The sequence below is a fragment of the Vespula vulgaris genome, chromosome 20 (genome assembly GCF_905475345.1).
Source record: "Vespula vulgaris chromosome 20, iyVesVulg1.1, whole genome shotgun sequence".
Lineage (NCBI taxonomy): Eukaryota > Metazoa > Arthropoda > Insecta > Hymenoptera > Vespidae > Vespula > Vespula vulgaris.
Window position 1 is genome coordinate 1,898,206 of NC_066605.1, and position 19,295 is coordinate 1,917,500.

The 19,295-nt window shown below is 33.1% G+C and overlaps 1 protein-coding gene across 7 annotated transcripts in view; it reads right to left on the minus strand.

The window, feature by feature from the left end:
* Positions 1-19,295, minus strand: part of LOC127071053 (diacylglycerol O-acyltransferase 1) — a 135,621-nt gene that overhangs the window by 51,972 nt on the left and 64,354 nt on the right. For all 7 annotated transcript variants that reach the window (XM_051009868.1, XM_051009870.1, XM_051009864.1 and 4 more), the window contains one exon: positions 15,425-15,533. In XM_051009868.1, the coding sequence (XP_050865825.1) occupies positions 15,425-15,533 (109 nt within the window). The remainder of the gene's footprint in view (positions 1-15,424; positions 15,534-19,295) is intronic.

Sequence of the window (19,295 nt, forward strand, 5' to 3'; positions counted from 1 at the left end):
CTCTTTCCTATATTATTTAGTTTCGTAAAAAGTTACGCGATATCAACCGAATAAACTCGTTTCTCGAATTCTATCTAAGTAGTATTTTCTATCTACCAATTATTACCTTTACTTTTACAAATATATATATATATATATAACTCAATTGAAAATTTAGGTAAGTATATATAATAATAGATACTTATTATTAGTCGCTACATAGTCGAGCGAAATTAATTGTTAGAAAATTTCACGTCGCGAAACTCTAACGTTGTTCGATTAACTAATGTCGTTGATGGAGGAAATCAATATTAATATTTAACGTGTTTAACAATATAATTTCATTTATGTTCACGAACGATTATTGTTCGAACGAAATACAAAAACTTCTTTTCCTTTCTTTCTTTCCTTTTTCTTAAATTATCTCTATAATCAACTCAGACAACTATTTATATCGTATAAAATTTAGTAATAATAATATTACTTATGGTATTCGCGATATCAATAATAAGTACCTATTGATATACGTATTTTGATTATGGTTCATATTATAGTCCACTATAATTCGTGAAAGAGAAAGAGAGAGAGGGAGAGGAAAATAAAAAGAAAAAAAAAGGAGATAAAAGAGGATAGAAGAGGAGAGGATGTTATTTTTAACGTTCAGAAGAGGATACGATCGAGCAATAAATTTTTACGCCACTTTTGCCTCTATACACATACTCTCTTTCTCTCTCTCCCTCTCTCTATTTCTCTTTTTCTCTCAGGCTATTGAGCTTTTTAGATACACATACATACATATACACGTGTAATATACTACACTTTTAACTTGACACACGACTACGTTTACAAACTTTGACAGTTTCTACCTATTCGATAGTTAAAAGAAAGAATATATATAAATATATATATATATATTATTTGGAATCAGTATAAAAATATCGTCAACTTTTGAAACTTCTTATTTTCGATATCTCGTGTAAACGTGTAAAGTTTCATAAGATCGATAATGCTTATGTCTCTCTTTCCTTCTCTCTCTCTCTCTCTCTCTCTTTCTTATGAAAGAGACATTTTGATCCTGGCACGAGAACCAGTTGGCACAGGTCTGTAATCACCTAGCTGGCTTACCGTGCGTGAAGCTGTATCTTGGCTAAGCGTGTGCATTCGTTTCACGTTCACGGTCCCCTACCCTTACTCTCCCCACCCTCATACCCCTCCTCACACCCTCACTCCTCACCTCCTTTCCCTCTCTTGCCACTGCTACTGCATTTCGCGCGCGTATCGTGTGCATATCGTGTACCACTTACATATACACGCGCCAACTTTCAACCCTTTTTTCCCATCTACCCCCTCCCTCTCTCTTTCTTTTTCTCTCTCTCTCTCTCTCTCTTTCTCTCTTGTGACTAAAATAACGCAAGTCTTTTCGGCAAAAAAAGTCAATAGGCGACTCGAGATTGGCCATTTTGTAACACGAACGTGCTTCTCTCTTTGGAGAAAATGTTTCGCTTTGAAAAGAAACGTTTTCTTCTTTGGCCTCTTCTTCCTCCACCTCATTCTCCTCCTTCACGTTCTTTTTATTCCCTTCGTTCTTTTCGATCTATCTATCTATCTCTCTTTCTCTTTTTCTCTTTTTCTCTGTCTCTCTCCTACTTTTTATTTTATCTTTCATGTTTCTCGAGAACGCTCTCTACAACGCTCCACTCAATGACCTTATACACTGAGATTTCACGATAACACATCACAGCCTTACGATACGGTTATCGTCACGAATTAGGATAAGCGTCCTTGATGACACGTACGAATGGAACCATACGAAATAAGTGTAATGCTTTTATCCGACATTTATTCGGCTCGACTATACTTTTGATATCATCACTCGATTATGCATTAGTTATATGTGTTTTATATAATAATGCTTTTACTATTACCATTATTCGAAATCATTCCGATCATCGGATAAGCATCGTATTGACAAGATCACAAGTGACACATTTAACAGTACGACAAATAATCGTATCATTTTTTATTTCTCCGTTTGATTCAGCGATATATTTGAGCCTCTATATATATCTTATTTAATTTCCTTTTTTTTTTAATTCTTTTTTTCGTTTGGTGTTTTAACATTAAAAGGCGTTAATAATACTCGTCTGTAAATAATTAAGGTTTTCGTATATCGAAAAGTTGTATCGAATTTTGTAGTTAAAAATATATAATAAACGTGTGTGTGTCTGTCTGTCTGTGTATATATGTATATATATATATACTATCTACGATATTAATAAGGATATTTAATCACGACTTCATTTTTTTTGTAGATAAGCTGACATATCCGAAAATATTAATATTTGCCAGACGTATAGATATCCGTTCTATCAGAAAGATTTTATCCATGATTAAATTGAAAAAATTTAATAATAATAATAACAACAATTATTAATATACTATATGACTATGTTATAAATATATTACCAATACAATTTTTATTAAAACCAACGATCAATTTCGTCCTAAATACCTCACAAAAATCTATTCATTGTTAAAGTAAAAAAAAAAAAAAATAGAAAGAGAGAGAGAGAGAGAGAGAGAGAGAGAGAGAGAGAGAGAGAGAAACATAGAGAGAAGGAAAAAAAAGAAAAAATAAAATAATACCTTATAAAAATCCTCTGACGAAATTCTGATATTTTCAATAAAACCACGTTACACCAGCGGCATCGAAAACTACATGAACACATTGATACGAATGTCAATTAAGAAAAATTTCAATATAACATTTCTATACCAACATTAACAAAGCTCTATGTAATATCTAATTTAATAAAATAATACCAACAAATATATCCGTATAAAACTAACAGCCAATGAATATTTTTCATTCGATCGATTTTCAATCCAACATGATTTTAACAAAAAGCCGGAAATTCATTCTTTCTTCTCTCCCTCTTTCCCTCTCTCACCCTCTCTTACTCTCTTTGACAATGTCATCGTCATCTTCGCTGAGACGTTCGAGTCAGAGGTGACCACATCCGTGCACCCGTTCACAGGACTGATCGTGCTTTGGTTTAACCTCGATCCACAAGATCAAATGTAACCACCCTTGTACGAACCCTGGCTTCTGCACGGCGTTCTTGGCTAGCCGAATCTCTCTGGAAATTCGGAGAATTCCCTGGCGAGACGGCCCTCGATAGTAGCAACGGTAGCAGCCCTCGACGTCGCCCTCACATCTCCACCCTTACCCCACCCTACTCCATCCCCATCCCCATCCCTATCCCTATCCCTATTCCCATCCCTACCGCTACCGCTACCGTCGTCGTCGTCGTCGTCGTCGTCATCGTCGTCGCCTCGGGGTGCGGCCACCTTGAATATTTTACGAAAGTCGACAAAACGATTCTACGAGGAAAACCACAAATTCCAACGAATTTTAACCAAACCCCTCTTGCCCTTCCCCTATCCCTCCCTATACCCCTCTGATCCCACTCATTTTACACCATCACTCTCCCGATCACCCATTGAACAAATGTTATTATTCCAACGCAAACATTATCGATTTTTTCGTTTCAATATTTCCAACATTTTTAATTAGCATAAAAAGAGGAAAAAAATTGGATGAAAAAAGAAGGAAAAAAAGAACCTTTTTTCTTTATCGTCCAGGGAATTTTGAGTATAAATGGGAATCGAGGGACGAGGGAAAGGAGGGGGTTGCTCCTCGGGGATCGGCTGTTGCTTCAAAGGGGGTGGAGAATTTGAATTTTTTGTTTTTCTTTCTTTCTTTTTTTTTTCCTTTATACTTTTTTTTTGACTCTTTAAATATAACCGGTTAAAACCGCGATATACGATTTTACGTTTAATCTCGTTCCACATCCTCCTTCTCCTACTACTACTGAAAATTCGCATTTCAAATATATTAATCCAGTAAACTATTATATAGCATTTTGAATAATTCTCTCTGCTTAATTATACCTTGATCGCAGGTAAAAGTCATAATGAAAGTTGTCGTGTACCAATGCGTATATTAAACGTTGCTGCCCCGTTTTACCTGTCTCCTGTTTAAATTATTAATTATGAATTTTTTATCACAATACATATGTATATATATACGTACCCGTAATTTACGCGCTTATATACCTACGGACAATTGAAAAACGTTGAAATAATAATCGAAATGTTATATTTACATTGAGAACAATAACATTGGGATACTCATTGAGTTCAAACAATCGACTTCCTTTTATATTTATTTTAAAAAGAGACGCGTTAAATTAATTGCTAAATAAATTTCCGAAAAATCATTAACACACACGTGCGTCCACATATGAAATACGAGAAGAAAGGCTTCGTTAATAATTTTCAATATATATTCCTATATATATATATGTATGTATGTATGTATGTATGTAAAGCTATAGAATAGAAGAAAAGAGAAGAGAAGAGAGATATTTTTGACTGGATTGTCGTAATAACGTAGTAATCTAATTCGTAGTATGGGATTATGGCCTTCAGGCCATAGAATCTTACTTTACGTTCCTAAATTACAACAAAATCACGTTCGCGGAACGAACAAACGAATTACGCTTGCAAAGCTCGTTCGTCGTATTATTAATTGCATTGTGCAACCAACCACTCGATTCGATTTTCAAACGTTCAAATCGAACGATACCTATTATATACCACAAAGGGTGTGATACTAATTTTCCTAAACTAATTTCCATGATCGTAGAATGAAAGGGAGGCCTTGCTACTATGATAAAGAGTAACAAAATTTATCTGTCTCTCTCTCTCTCCTCTATCTCTCTCTCTGTTTCAATCTCTTTATACATACATATATATATATATATATATATATATATATATATATATATATATATTCAGATAACTTCTATTCATTTACGGAGTAATTAACCATTAGTTAAATGAATTTTTCTGATATCATATTAAAACAAAAAAAAAAAAAAAGAGAAGAAAACCCAAAACGAAAAAAGATAAAAAAAAACGAACAGAAATAGTCTATCTTCGTGTCAAATAAAAAAATCTATCAATATATCATCCAGATAACTTCTACTCGTATATAATACAATTTCGTCGGTTAAATGAATTTTTCTATTGTGGTATTGGAAAAAAAAGAAGAGCAAAACAAAAAAAAAAAGAAAAGAAAGAAAGGAAAAACGAAAAAATAAATAAAACGAAAAATAGTCTATTCTTTCTGTTAAATAAAAGTCTGCCAAAATATCGATCGTTTAAGCGTCAAATATACTCTCACCCTCCATCACCACCCCCTCTCTCTCTCTCTCTCTCTTTCTCATGTACCTTGAAAATCTTCAACAGCTGTGGGAGATATCTGAACACAGAGACGACGCAGCGTCTTTCGAAAGACCAAACCGCATTCCTGCAAAATCTGCATTCGATATCAAGCCATTGTCTTCCGTGAGAATTCTCAGAATATCACGTCGTTCCCTTTATTATACGACTGAAAGCAAGAGCGAACTAGAGAGAAACAGAGACAGAGAGATAGAAGAAGGGAGAGAAAGCGAGAAGATAGAAAAAGAAGAAAAAAAAAAAAAAGAAGAAAAGAGATATCGAGAGGCACGATATTCTCCTTTCCTTCCGTGTTATTCGCGCGGAAACCAATTTCCGACTCTAATTTCAGACGGATTATCTGGTGTAAACGGCACGTTGGCTCCTCACTGGCGTTCCCTTTCGTGGATCCTACGACGAGCTAGTTAGCCTAACAGCGTCTGGCGAGTATCCAGCCCTTGGATCGAGTTCTTGTTCCTGTTTTGCTGCAGCAGCTTCTCTTTCATGCCTATAATCTCTCTTTCTTTCTCTATCTATCTCTCTATCTCTCTATCTATCTATCTATCTCTCTCTCTCTCTCTCTCTGTGTCTCTCTCTACCATTCTTTCATTCTTTCATTCTTTCATTTTTTCATTCTTTCTTTCTTTCATTCTCTACCACCTTCTTTATTCATTTCAATGGTTCCTACTATGGTTAACACGAGACTTTAACTATCATTTTATACGTATATACGCGTTGAACTCAACAATTTAAGCTTTATCCATTCCGCTGTTATATCTGTTTTTTATCCTCGTCTTATTTTCTCTTTTTCTTTGCTTGTTTTTTTTCCTTTTCTTGTTTTCTTTATTCTTCTTATCGTTCCTGCCTTTTATCTTTTTCTCTTTTCTCTCTCTCTTTTTCTCTTTTTCTCTTTTTCTATTTCTTTCTTTCTACGAGGCTCGACTATGTGGTTAACGCGAGACTATTATAATATATTACTTTATACGTACTATTATATATATATATACATACACACACACACACGCTTGACGATACAACTTGACGATTTAAGTTTTCTCTCTTTTCTTCCATTATCTCGTAATCTTCTCTTCTTCCTCTTGTTCTTCTTCCAACTCATGCCTATCATCATCTCTCTCTCTCTTTCTTTCTAAAAGATTCGACTGTAACTCTTATTAGATTTATTAGTTTATACAATATACAGACAACTCGACGATATAAACTTTCTCTCTTTTCCTCTTCTATTATCTTTCGTTTTACTTTCTTTTAAAACACGTCTGTCTTTCTCTTTCTTTATTTCTTTCTATGATTCTACTACGATTAACACCAAACTATTATATTACATTACATATGTATACGCATGCTATTTTATTATTTAAGTTCTCGCGTCCGTCTGCTATTATCTCTATATCTCTATCCTCTTCTATTTCTTTGCTCTTGTCGAAGACCCACGACATTTTACGCTACGTCGAACCCCGTACTTCTCAAAGAGAGATGAAGGAATGGGATTGGCTGGGGTTCCCCCTAGTGGAATGAATTCTTGCACCTACTATACCTTCTTTCGTCTCTTTTCTTCTCTCTTTCTTTCTCTCTCTCTCTCTCTCTCTCTCTCTCTCTCTCTCTCTCTCTCTCTTTCTATCACTCTCTCTTCTTACTTTCTCTATATCTTTTCTGTCTTTTTCTTTCCTTTATTTTTTTTTCACCCGTTCGTGCTTCTACCAGAGTCATATTCCTTTCTTTCTTTCTTTCTTTCTTTCTTTCTCTCTTTCTCTCTTTTTTTAGTAGATACTCTCTTCCCGTATTCTTTCGTATTCTTTGGAATTACAAATTATGCAAGTCCTTCGAAGAGTTCTCAAACGATGAGTTCCCTCGGAATTACAAATCGCACGTCCAGACATTCCGTTCATCCTCTTTCTCTTTCTATTTGTTTCAGTCTGTCTGTCTATCTTTCTGTCTGTCTACGAAGGACGAAGACAGAAAGGATAGAGTTATAGACGAAAGGGAGACTACTCTGTTGATTTAGGCACCGACGAACTCCGGTAGCTTGGGACAAAGCAGTGTCGGATCAGATTTAGATTCCTTTCGAGTAGACGATGCGTCTAGGATTACGACGATGATAACGCTTCTTTTGCTGCTTATCCACGGTTTACGATCGGAAGTATCTGTTCTCGAAAGATTTTTCATTACAAGGATTAATTTGAAACCCTTCGATTGAGTTGTCTGCTAATTGAAATTGTTTTATTTCGACGAAGAAAAAGAAAAAAAAAGAAAGTAAAATGAAATAAAAATACATTGATTTATAGCAAGTATATTTCGAATTGCAATTTCTATAGATTAGATATGAAAATCAGAGTATGATATGATAATAATAATAATAATAATAATAATAATAATAATAATAATAATAATAAATCTCTATATTTTTAATATCTTTTTATTTTAAACGATCTCTCTCTCTCTCTCTCTCTCTATATATATATATATATGCATGTATATCCGTATACTAATATTAATTATCTTTGACGATACTAATGCTACTTAATTAGATAACGATTAAACGCGAATAACATCAAATTCGTTCATTGATTTAGATACTACATATAAATATTTAAATTCCATCCGAAATAAATTTCAATCCTACTCATCGTAATTACAGTCAATTAAATTAAAAATACTTTCATACCTTAAACCTTATTTAACTATTCCTTATTGAGTCCGTTTGACTTTTAAACAAATTTCTATACGCGATGTAAGTAACTATTACAGATCTGAATCTTGTTATCGATATCATTAAAAAGAGAGGAAGAAAAGAAACAATTATAATTAAAAAACAAAGAAGAAAATACGAACAAACGAACTAATTGTAAAACGAACCAGCCCATTGATCCATTATTCAACGTGTTAATAAAGCACCCATTCATTCACAGCCATAAATCGTCTTCTTCTTATAGAACAAAAAAGGACAAATCTGATGACCCAACAGAAGAGTATAGAGAGAGAAAGAGAGAGAAAGAGAAAAAATGAGAAGAAGAGGAAGAGAAAGAGGAGAAAAAGAAGAAGCAGAAAGATGAGTATGAGTGGGAGGTAAGGGAGGAGGAAGAGGGTGGCAAAGGGGGGAAATATCAAGGAGGTGGTGAGTTGGGAGATGCGGCTGCAAGTACCCTTTCATTCCATGCGACGCGAGCCGACGCTCGAAGAATGCACAATGGAACCTGATTTGGCAGCGATCCTGCTAGCACACACATAGATTCGCACTTCTATGAAACCATGGTCTCAAAGACGAGAATCCACTCCATACAACAATATGATACCGAGCACCACTTAGCAGAGGGGTAAACACTCGACGCCTTTTATTGCATTTGCGGGAACCTGCAGCGTGAATGACGGGAGGGAAATAAAGAGAAAGGGAGGGAGAGAGACAGAGAGAGAGAGAGAGAGAGAGAGAGAGAGAGACTGCAGCAGTAGTAGTAGTAATAGTAGTAATAGTAGTAGTAGTAGTAGTAGTAATAGTAGTAGTGGATGCCTAAAGGCGATGAAAGGATAGAGAGAGACAGAGACAGAGATAGAGAAAGAGAGAGACAGAGCATAGGTCGATATCAGTGCTACGTCACGTTTCTACCGGGTGTCGCATTTCGAATACAACGGAGAGCCAAAAAAAGAGAATAAATAAAAAGAAAAAGAAAAAGAAAAATAAAAAGAGAGAGAGAGAGAGATAGAGAGAAAGAGAGAGAAAAACAGAAAAAAATACGCACACGCGAAAAGAAGAAAATAAAAAAGGGAGAGGTGGGTGAGGGGTGGGACTGGAGTGGGGGAGGATTGGGTGGGAACAAAAAAGACACGGAAATTCGCAGTGGCACACAGGAATACAGGTGGATGGGTCCAAGCGAATGGGAATTCAACGTTGAACGCTCGTCAATGCTTTCGTCCTGCGTTCGTAATTACGACAGTCGGAGTACGAGTTTTACGACCGTTTCAAACCCCCTCCTCTCCCCCACTCCTCTTCAACGACTATTCCCCTTCTCCTCGTACCGTTAGCCCCTCAACACCACTCTTGCTATCTCTTCCGAAACCTCTCTCTGTCTCTCTCTCTCTCTCTCTCCCTTTCTCTCTCTGTCTCTCTTTTTCGGTCTGTCTGTCGGGCCACGTTTGTGACTATTTCGCGTGTTTTACGCCCGTTATTGTGACGACACGACAGCCGAGAGTGTGTACGAGTGCGAGAATTAAAACGTCGATCCTCGCCGTGCCGCTTTTTTCGTCCCAAACCTCCCACCCTTCTTCCCTCCTCACACCATCTCATCCCACCTTCGAAAGTTCGACCACTCTCGATCTCGAAACTTCAATTGAAAAGGGATAGGGATATGCGGGAATTGAAAAAGGCCGAACGAAACCATTTCCTACGTAGATGGATCTTCGTAATAATGGTAATTATCGAAAGAAGATGGATTATTCAATAATATGATAGGTATATATGTGTATATAATATGTATGTATGTATGTATGTGCTCGATCCAACGAGTCGTTTGTCCGTCGTTATAATTTGTCTTCTTTTCTCTTTTTTGTTCTTTTTTTTTATTTTTTTGAATAGATATTTATATGATTTTGTTTTAAATGAAAAGATGAAAGTACGATGATTCTAATTTCCGCGTTATGAGAGTTGGTCGCTGCATTTATGCGATATAATGATCGCTTTAACCACCGTTCTACGATGCTACGATGAGTTTTCATCGCACTGAAGTTACAATCGTATATTTTTTCTTTTTTCTTTTTTTTTTAGTTAGTATAACTCTTCGAATTATTTCCAACGTTCGCACTCTTCATCTTCATTTATACAATTAGTTAATTAATTAATATATATAGTAGAGGAAAAAAGCTTTTGATTTGAAAAAATTATTTTTTTTTTTTCTAACCGCGCTCGTGATATAAGTGCATTGTGAATATACGAAAATAATTATTATAGTGCAAAAAAAAAAACTAATAAATCGAGGAGCACGTTTACGTTTACGTCTACGATTAAGGGATTAAATTTCAAACGATTCCACTGCATTATAATTTTAACCCTTTGGACCATGAATAAAGTTACGGCTGACGTGACATTTAATTCAGTTAATAATAAAATAAACTCGAGACGAAAGAGGAAACAAAAAACCGTCAAGAAAAACATATTATGTTTGTAATATTATTTAACATAATATTAAAAAATTCAGTCATTCTTGATCGAAATTTTTTAGGCTAAATTATTTCTTCCAGACTGCATCGTTACAATCTGCTAAAAAACTGTCGACTCGAAATTTACGAATAATTACAATGCACAAAAGAGTTAAACAAGATTAAGAAAAAAAAAAAAATCTTTTCACGATATATTTCCCTCTTCGTTTTCTTGTTTTTCCTTTACTTTTTAAAATTTTCTTACCGATAAATATCACGGATAGGATATTCACTTGGAAGCAAACCGTTGCTTCGTAAAGATATCGAGAGAGAGAAAGAGAGAGAGAGAGAGAGAGAGAGAGAGAGAGAGAGAGAGAGAAAAGAGAAAGAAAAAAAAGGAAGAGAGAGAGAGAGAGAGAGAAATATCTCGATGTTTACGCGAACGCGAGCACAGTTTGGAGTATGCACTCTCTTACACGTGAGTCGTTTCGCATGTTGAAAGATCTTGGTTCTCACGGTAAAGCAAGGTGAATAACGAAAAGATAGATAGAGACAGAGAGAGAGAGAGAGAGAGAGAGAGAGAAAGTTAAGAGAAAAGGGGGAAGGAAAAGATCGCATCCACTCTCTCGACGGACTCAACTCGAGATACACTCCCAAAGACTTTGGAACTTTTAAGAAGCGCTTACACAACCGGATATACCTTAGCAGTCCTACCGAATCTCCACTTTGCGTATGTTGTGATCTGTAAACTTTTTCTTTCTCGACTTTTTTTCTTTCTCTCTTATTTTCTATCTCTATCTCTCATTCCCCTTTTTTCTACCCTTTCGTTCAACCTTCGAAAAAGAGTTCGACCTTAACGCGACCTCTTCGTGGTTGGACAAAGAGGATAGAACTTTTAAAGCTCTTCAAAAAAAAAAAAAAAGAAAAATAAAATAAAATAAAAGGGAAAAAAAAGAAAAAAAAATAGCTTCTCTCTTTGTGAACTTTCTATTAAATAGAAAAAAAAGCGAATCGATCGATAATATTAATATTAATAATAATCATATTGAAATTATAGTGCAGTACTCTTTCGAATTACGTTTATCGATGTTAAAAGCTTCTTCTATCTTTCTCTTTTTTTTTCTTGCTCTCTCTCTCTCTCTCTCTCTCTCTCTCTCTCTCTCTCTCTCTCTTTCTCCTACAACCTCGTTCCCTTTCTCTTTCTCTTGGTCTTCTTTGGACCAATGAAATCTCGACAAATCAGAAGGAGCCACGAAGCGACGGCGTCAGTCGTAAAAGCGTATCGAACTTTAACTTTATTACCAGTCTTTTTAGAGAACTAACTCATCACACTGCGAGTATCGTTTTATGTCACTCTCATTGAAATGATAATTGCTCATGGAACGTATCGTCTAATATAATTTATAATAGTAGAGATATAAAATAGAAATTTATAATATAATAATACTGAACGTGTCAATAAAGTAATCATTTATTTTAATGAAATTAAGGAAAATAATTAAAATAATTTTTATATTGGTAAAATTGCAATTCGAGATAATTTCTATATGAACGTAATTGTTCGTGAACAATTTTTTCTAACGCACTATACCGACGTATTCATTATTTTATGATTCTTCTTTCCCTTTTCTCGTATATCATTGCACTTAGATAGCTCGATTCTTTTTTTTTTACTTTTTTGTTCTTAATTTGTCATTAAATCTAAAGCATTTTTTTTTTATAACATTTATGTCCGATTAAACAAATATATTTTCTTCAAACATATAGGGCGAAAACATTTACCTATAATTCTATTTATTTTGCAAAATGAATTTTTAATCGTACTGAAATCTAACATCAAATTAGAAATGGTAAATCATTTACCATTTCCCATCAAAAAAAAAGAAAAAACCACTTGTCACATACCACTCAAAATTCCATCAGAAGGAACAATTACTTCAATTGAACTTCAAATAAAATAACTATATGCAACTATAACAATAACCGTAACAATGAACATAATAATAACAATAACAATAATAATAATAATAATCATAATAATAATAACAATAAAACCAATAATTCGATAAACCATTAGAAGATCCAAATTGATTAGATAGATATACCATTCGTTTTTTTCCTTGTCTTCTTGTTTTTTCGAATAATCGAAAGCAAACTCGATATGGGACAAAACAATTCGAAAAAATGTTGAGTGTGATGCTCGTTCGGCTCTTAATCGCCGAGCAATGGCGAAGCGGTCAACGAGAATAGAAAAACAAAACAAAAAAACAAAGAGAGAGAAAGAGAGAGAGACAGAGAGAGAGAGAGAGAGAGAGAGAGAGAGAAAGAGAAAGAGAGACAGAGAGACAGACAGAGGGTAGATAGAGACAGAGAGTGTAGTATGTGTGTGTAGGAGTCGAATTTGAAGAGAACGCTATGCCAAAACGAGATGATAGAAACTCTGGGGCCAGTTTCGCTGTGCGTTTTCCGTCTAACGCGATGCGACGGTTCGTTCGATCACTTGTCAAATCGTAGATCAACGAGAGGACGAAGTAATTGCATTTGCATGTAAACTCAATGACACCTTCCCTCTCTTTCTCTCTTTCTCTCTCTCTCTCTCTCTCTTCTTTCTCTCTCTCTCGCTCATACTCATACCATTTCCGTTTCCCCCCTCTCTATCTCTCTCTCTCTCTCTCTCTAACTCGTCGCTTCAACACCGACGCAAAACGTTCGCGTATTGCTCTCGAATAGAATTTTTCGCACGAAAGTCCATCTACGAGAGAGCTGATAAACGTGGAACAAAGCCGCGTAAATTCAATACGAGTTTACGACTCCCTCGACTGACATAACGCCAACGAGATGTAGACCATCTCTCTCTGGCTCGTTACGTCGTTACACAAATGTAAATCGTATTACTGAACTACACTCTACATCTCTCTCTCTCTCTCTAGTTCTCTATTTCTCTCTCCCTTTTGACGAACCCAACATTATTTTTCCTTATTATCCGACGCCATTTTTGATGATAACGAACGAACGAACGAACGAACGAACGAACGGGACTCGCGCTTTCATAAGATTTATCGTCCCACGAAATTACCTTCGGATAGAAAAATTGAATTTGTCGAGAAATTCGACAGAAAAATTCCAATTTTGTTCGTAAACCGTTCCGTATACCTATATACATATATATATATATATATATATATATATATATATATATATATATATATTCTATCTCTATCTCATTCTCTTTCTCTCTCTCTTTATCTCTCTATCTCTCTTTCACTTCACTCACACACACATATACATACATACATACATACAATATAATACTTTGTGATCTCACAGAAATACGTATGTATGTATATTCGAACAAATTAAATGCCATTCGCGCAAACAGTATTACTGGATAGTAGCGAATCATTAATTATGTTATCGGACACCAATTTCGCGTAAGGGAAAACGCAACTAATTATTGGAAAGGGTCTATCCGATCTCGCGTGGCAAGGCCTTCGCATTATGGCCTTCGTGGAAAATTAGTCACCCTAGTAATTTGTTCAAATTGTCGATGAAATCGAGCCGAGCCGAGCAGAGCTGGCTGGCGCAATGTGTAAGCGTAAAGCTACGGCCTGACGCATAATTCAAACGAACGCCACACTGCAAAAGCGATCTCCGCGTAGGGGCCACGTTTGTTTCGTTACGTTACCGCAATAGATGTATATTGCCTGCCAATACTTATTCGTTGACGTGTTATGTATATCTACATGTATACATATGTGTGTATATATGTGTGTGTGAGTGTGTATATATGTATAATTAAGATAAGGTATCATCGATAGCTCAGGAATAAATTTTAACTTTTAGAATATTGATCGTTATCGTACCGATTAATAAAGATCGATCGATCGATCGATCATGTGATACAAATTTGATACCTTCCGTATTAATGTCCATTGTATTTTGTGTTATATATGCTATATTTATTATTGTTTATATTTTGTGTTATTCTTTCTCCTTTCGTATTACTAAGTCGTTGTTCATATGTATGTGTGTGTGTGTGTGTATTATTTAATTAAAAATATGACGATTTCGAATCCATAAACGACAAGTTATTCATTTATATTACACAATAATGACTAATACGTGTAAGTACTATAGATAATATTATTATGCCGATTGTTGTTCTTTGATTTCGTTAATATCATTCTAATAATTCATCAACGAATATCAGTAATATTAATTAAGATATAAAATTTCATTTCGATAATTCATATATAAATTCTATTTATTACGATCTACCTTTTTGTGATCGTTAATGCGTCGAACACTTACGACGTATGAATAATATTAAATTAATCGTTCGAAATTACGAGAACTAATGAATTAAATTTCAATTTTTCTTTCGGGCTTCTCTCCTTTCTTTTTTTCTTTTCTTCTTCTTCTTCTTCTCCCTCTTAAATCGTCGCTACTATTTAATCGTCGCACGTAATTTCTTATAGTAACGATAAAATTACGATAGATATCCTAAAACGATCGATAATAATACGAAAGAATAATCAAACTGCAACGTATTCGTTCGTACGACTCTTAAAAATTAATATATATCTTAAATTCTTTAACTTCGAGCTTGTTAAAATCATAGTAACGATTCAATGCAACTAAATATTAATAATAATAATTCAGATAAAATTATCGATAAATAAATAAATAAATAAATCAAATAAATTCTACCTATTAACGTTAATTAATTATAACTTACGATCGACCTATATTCAATAAATTTTATCCTCGAATTGCTTTTTCTTTCGTGTGTTCTATTTTTTCTTTCATCCCTCCCACCCTCCTCGTTTATATTATTTTGCTCTTTGATGTTTTACCTTGAACCGTAAAGATCATCGTTTTCTATCGATAACATTCGTTTATTTTTTGTAAGAACGTGACTAATGTTCCGAAACGTTAACGTGGCTGAGCCGGCACCCGAAAGATATCCAAGATGTGAAATTCGCGTAAGAGAAACGATTCGTAAAATGGCGCTTACTCAGGCTGAATCCGGAATCCTTCACGTGGATGACCACCATCGGCATCAGTACCATCACGATGAGGTTTACGATGTGGAACACCATTCCTGGGCCATGAGATATGATATCCTGCGGCAGAAAATAGAGATATATATATGTCTGTGTATATATGTTTGTATATATATATATATGTGTGTGTATATATGTATATATACACAAGTTACGATCGAATGCCACAGGCTACTAGCGAGTATTCTTTGTCGTCGTTGTTGTTGCATCTATGAAAAAGAGAAAGAGAGAGAGAAAGAGAGAGAAAGAGAGAGAGAGAGAGAGAGAGGGAGAATAGAAAGAGGAAAGAGGAATAGAAAAGATTCTGACCTAGATGGATATTTAATATTATCCTATTCTTTATGCCAAATGATCCATAAAAGTTGTATCACGGTAAATGCCGATATAAAAATTGAAAAATTCTGTACTACGTGATCTAAATGAAATAATTTTGTTCTATTTCCCTCTTGTGTATTATCTATTTTCCTTTAAGACGATTTTATTATCACATCTGTATCGTTTCGATATAGCTTTAAATCATTTTTAATACGTATATATTGTGTACACGTTATAACGAATTGAAATTTATTAATTTAAAGATATATCTAAGGAATAAAAAGAGGAAATTATTTAAACGTACATGATAACGTTGAGAAGGTCTTGCCGGGACGAGAGCTTGTACCAAACTGTTACAAGAACTTTTGGGTATAAATGACTCATAGGTATTACTCATTTCTATGACTTTTCGGAAACAAGAAGGTCGAGTTGGAACCGAACGTGTCTCATCACGTTATCAAAACAAAACAGATAGAAGTATATCATTGTAATGGTATCCTTATGTTTTGGTTTTGTTTACTTTCTGCAGGCCATTCATATATGTATTATGAATGTATAATGAAATTAACTAAAAGTATTTCTAAATTTTCTATTAATAATAAATTTGATAAAATAACTGATGATTAAAGGAGTAAAATATTGATAAGAAATTGATAATTTAATTTGGTAAGAATTTGTTTATAAAAATTATGTATAACAAATTGTTAATTAACAATTAAGAATAGATTGAAAAAATAGAAAAGATAATGCCTTTGAAAATGGTATTTGAATGAAATCTCTACGACTTTTAGTTCCGGAGATATTCTCATTTAAATGAAGGACGTGGCTATTAATAATATAAAAAGAAATTATTTGTTTAATGAAAAATACATTTGTTTATTAATTATTTATCGAATTTAAGTAACATTACGAATCAATCGCAATCTGAATTTTATTTGTTGAAAAAATAACAAATTTAGTTGATCAGAATTTTTTTAAAAAAATTATTTATAACAAATTGTTAATTAACAATTAAGAATAGATTGAAAAAATATAAAAGATACTGCCTTTGAAAATGGTATTTGAATGAAATCTCTACGACTTTTAGTTCCGGAGATATCCTCATTTAAATAAAAACCGTAGTTATTAATAATGTAAAAAAAAAATTATTTGTTTAATGAAAAATGCATTTGTTTATTAATTATTTATCGAATTTAAGGAACATTAGGAATCAATCGCAATCTGAATTTTATTTGTTGAAAAAATAACAAATTTAGTTGATAAGAATTTGTTTAAAAAAATTGTTTATAACAAATTGTTAATTAACAATTAACAATAGATTGAAAAAATATAAAAAATTTCACCTTTGAAAATGGTCTTTGAATCAAATTTCTACGACTTTTAGTTCCGGAGATATTTTCGTTTAAATAAAGAATTTAAATTGACCCACTGACCTATATAATTTCATTCAAATTACTTCAATGACCCACTGACCTATATAAATTCCAAGAATTTACGCATGTCAGCTGAGCGATTTACTATTACTATACTATTACTACGAACAGATGTTTCATATGAATTATGAATGAAAATCTTTCGGAAGCGATATCTCCCGAACGAAAAGTCGTAGAGACTTGAAACCAAGACCATTTTCAAGGGTAATTTATTCTTTATTTATTTAAACAATGTAATAACATTGTTATAATAAAATCGAATTTGTTAATAATTATTAAAATCGAATTTTTCGTCTTTCTTTCATAATAAGGGAACAACTATAATGAAATCATAAAAATTGTTGTTATAATTACATTTTGCAATAAATTTTATTTTGTTTATTTAAAAATAAGAGATAAAAAATATATTAATTAATTGCCAATATACGAAACTGAAAGATCAAAAGCTAGAGAGGTTTCGTCTTTCGTAATAAGGACATAACAGCGATGAAATTATTAGAATTTTTCTTGCAATCGCATAAACTTTATTTTGTTTATTTAAAATAAGATATAAATGATCTATTAATCGCGATTAAAGATATATATATATATATATATATATATATATATATATATATAATTGTTATTTTTGTTATATATATACATATGTCTGTAAAATTTTTCTTAGAAATGATTGATGATAAAATTTTAATAAAAAAATAATATTTATGATGAACTTCATGATATATAAAAAATAATATCGATCATTCCTATAAAAAGACTTTCGAATTGGATTAATATCCTTAAGTACTATCATTTTCTAAGATCTATTTATAATTGATTGAAAAGTTAAAAATGTATTCTAAGAAAAAAATAAAAGAAGAAAAATAAAAAAATTGTAATGGAAAAAACACGAACGATTTGAAGTCGAAACATTAAAAAGAAAATTCTACTTCGATCGAACGATTCCTACGAACTGGAAAGAGAAACATAAGAAACCTAAATAGAAGAACTTTTCTCACAAGACGAAGAGACACGTTCGATCGAAAAGAAACGATCGAGAATCGATTACGAGTCCAGACGACATATCCCAAGAATCGACTGTTTCTGTTATGAAAGAAAACAAGGAACGTGGCTTTTCCTCGAGGAGAAGTTAATCGTGCGATGAAACGAACGCGTCAGAAAGATAATCCTCTATAGTCTTGGACGTGGAAAGATGCAGTACCTCGTTAAGAACAATAAAGAGAAAGACAAAATATAAGAAATAAAAAAATTGAAAATAAGAAAAAATAAAAAAATATCGACGAACGTTCCTTGTGCAATAACAGGAATAAGTTCGTAGTATCGTGTAGTTCAAGAAGTTTTTCAAAGGTACAAGAAACTTTTTCGCTCGTTTAAATTTTTCCATTTTAAAAAACGAAATAGAGAAAACAAAAAAAAAATAATATAAATAAATAACAATAAAAAACATTCCTCGATAATAACACCACGGTATCTCATTGTAAAAAAAATTTCCTTCTTTAATACGAATTCGTTCAAGTGGAATTTTAAGATCGAAATGAAATAAAATAAAGAAAAAAAAACAAACAAACAAAAAAACAAAATAAAATATAAAAAATAAAAATTAATTGATATTGAAAAATGATTCTAAGTGACGATATCACGATGTCCCGTAAAAGAACATTTTTTTAAATCAATTTAACGCCGATCGAATTTGGAATTTTAAGATAAAACATAACAGAGACGATATAATGTAAAGAAAACAACAACAATATATATATATATATATATATATATATATATATATATATATACCTAAAAAAATAAGTTCGTAGTATCACGATATTCGAAAAGAAATCGTCTGAATTCATTTGCCGGTCATTGTAATTTAAGATTTTGTTTATTCCAATGATTCTTTTCTTTTTTTTTTATTGTTGAAGTTTTCTCGGTATCTTTTGTAAGCACGAAAGAATAACAACGTGGCGGAAGAAAGCAAAGAGAAGTAAGGGGTGCGGCTGTTAAATATCAAATATTTATGAACCACTTGACCCAATTACGCGACACAAAAGAATACCATGAATTTCGAGTAAAGTCC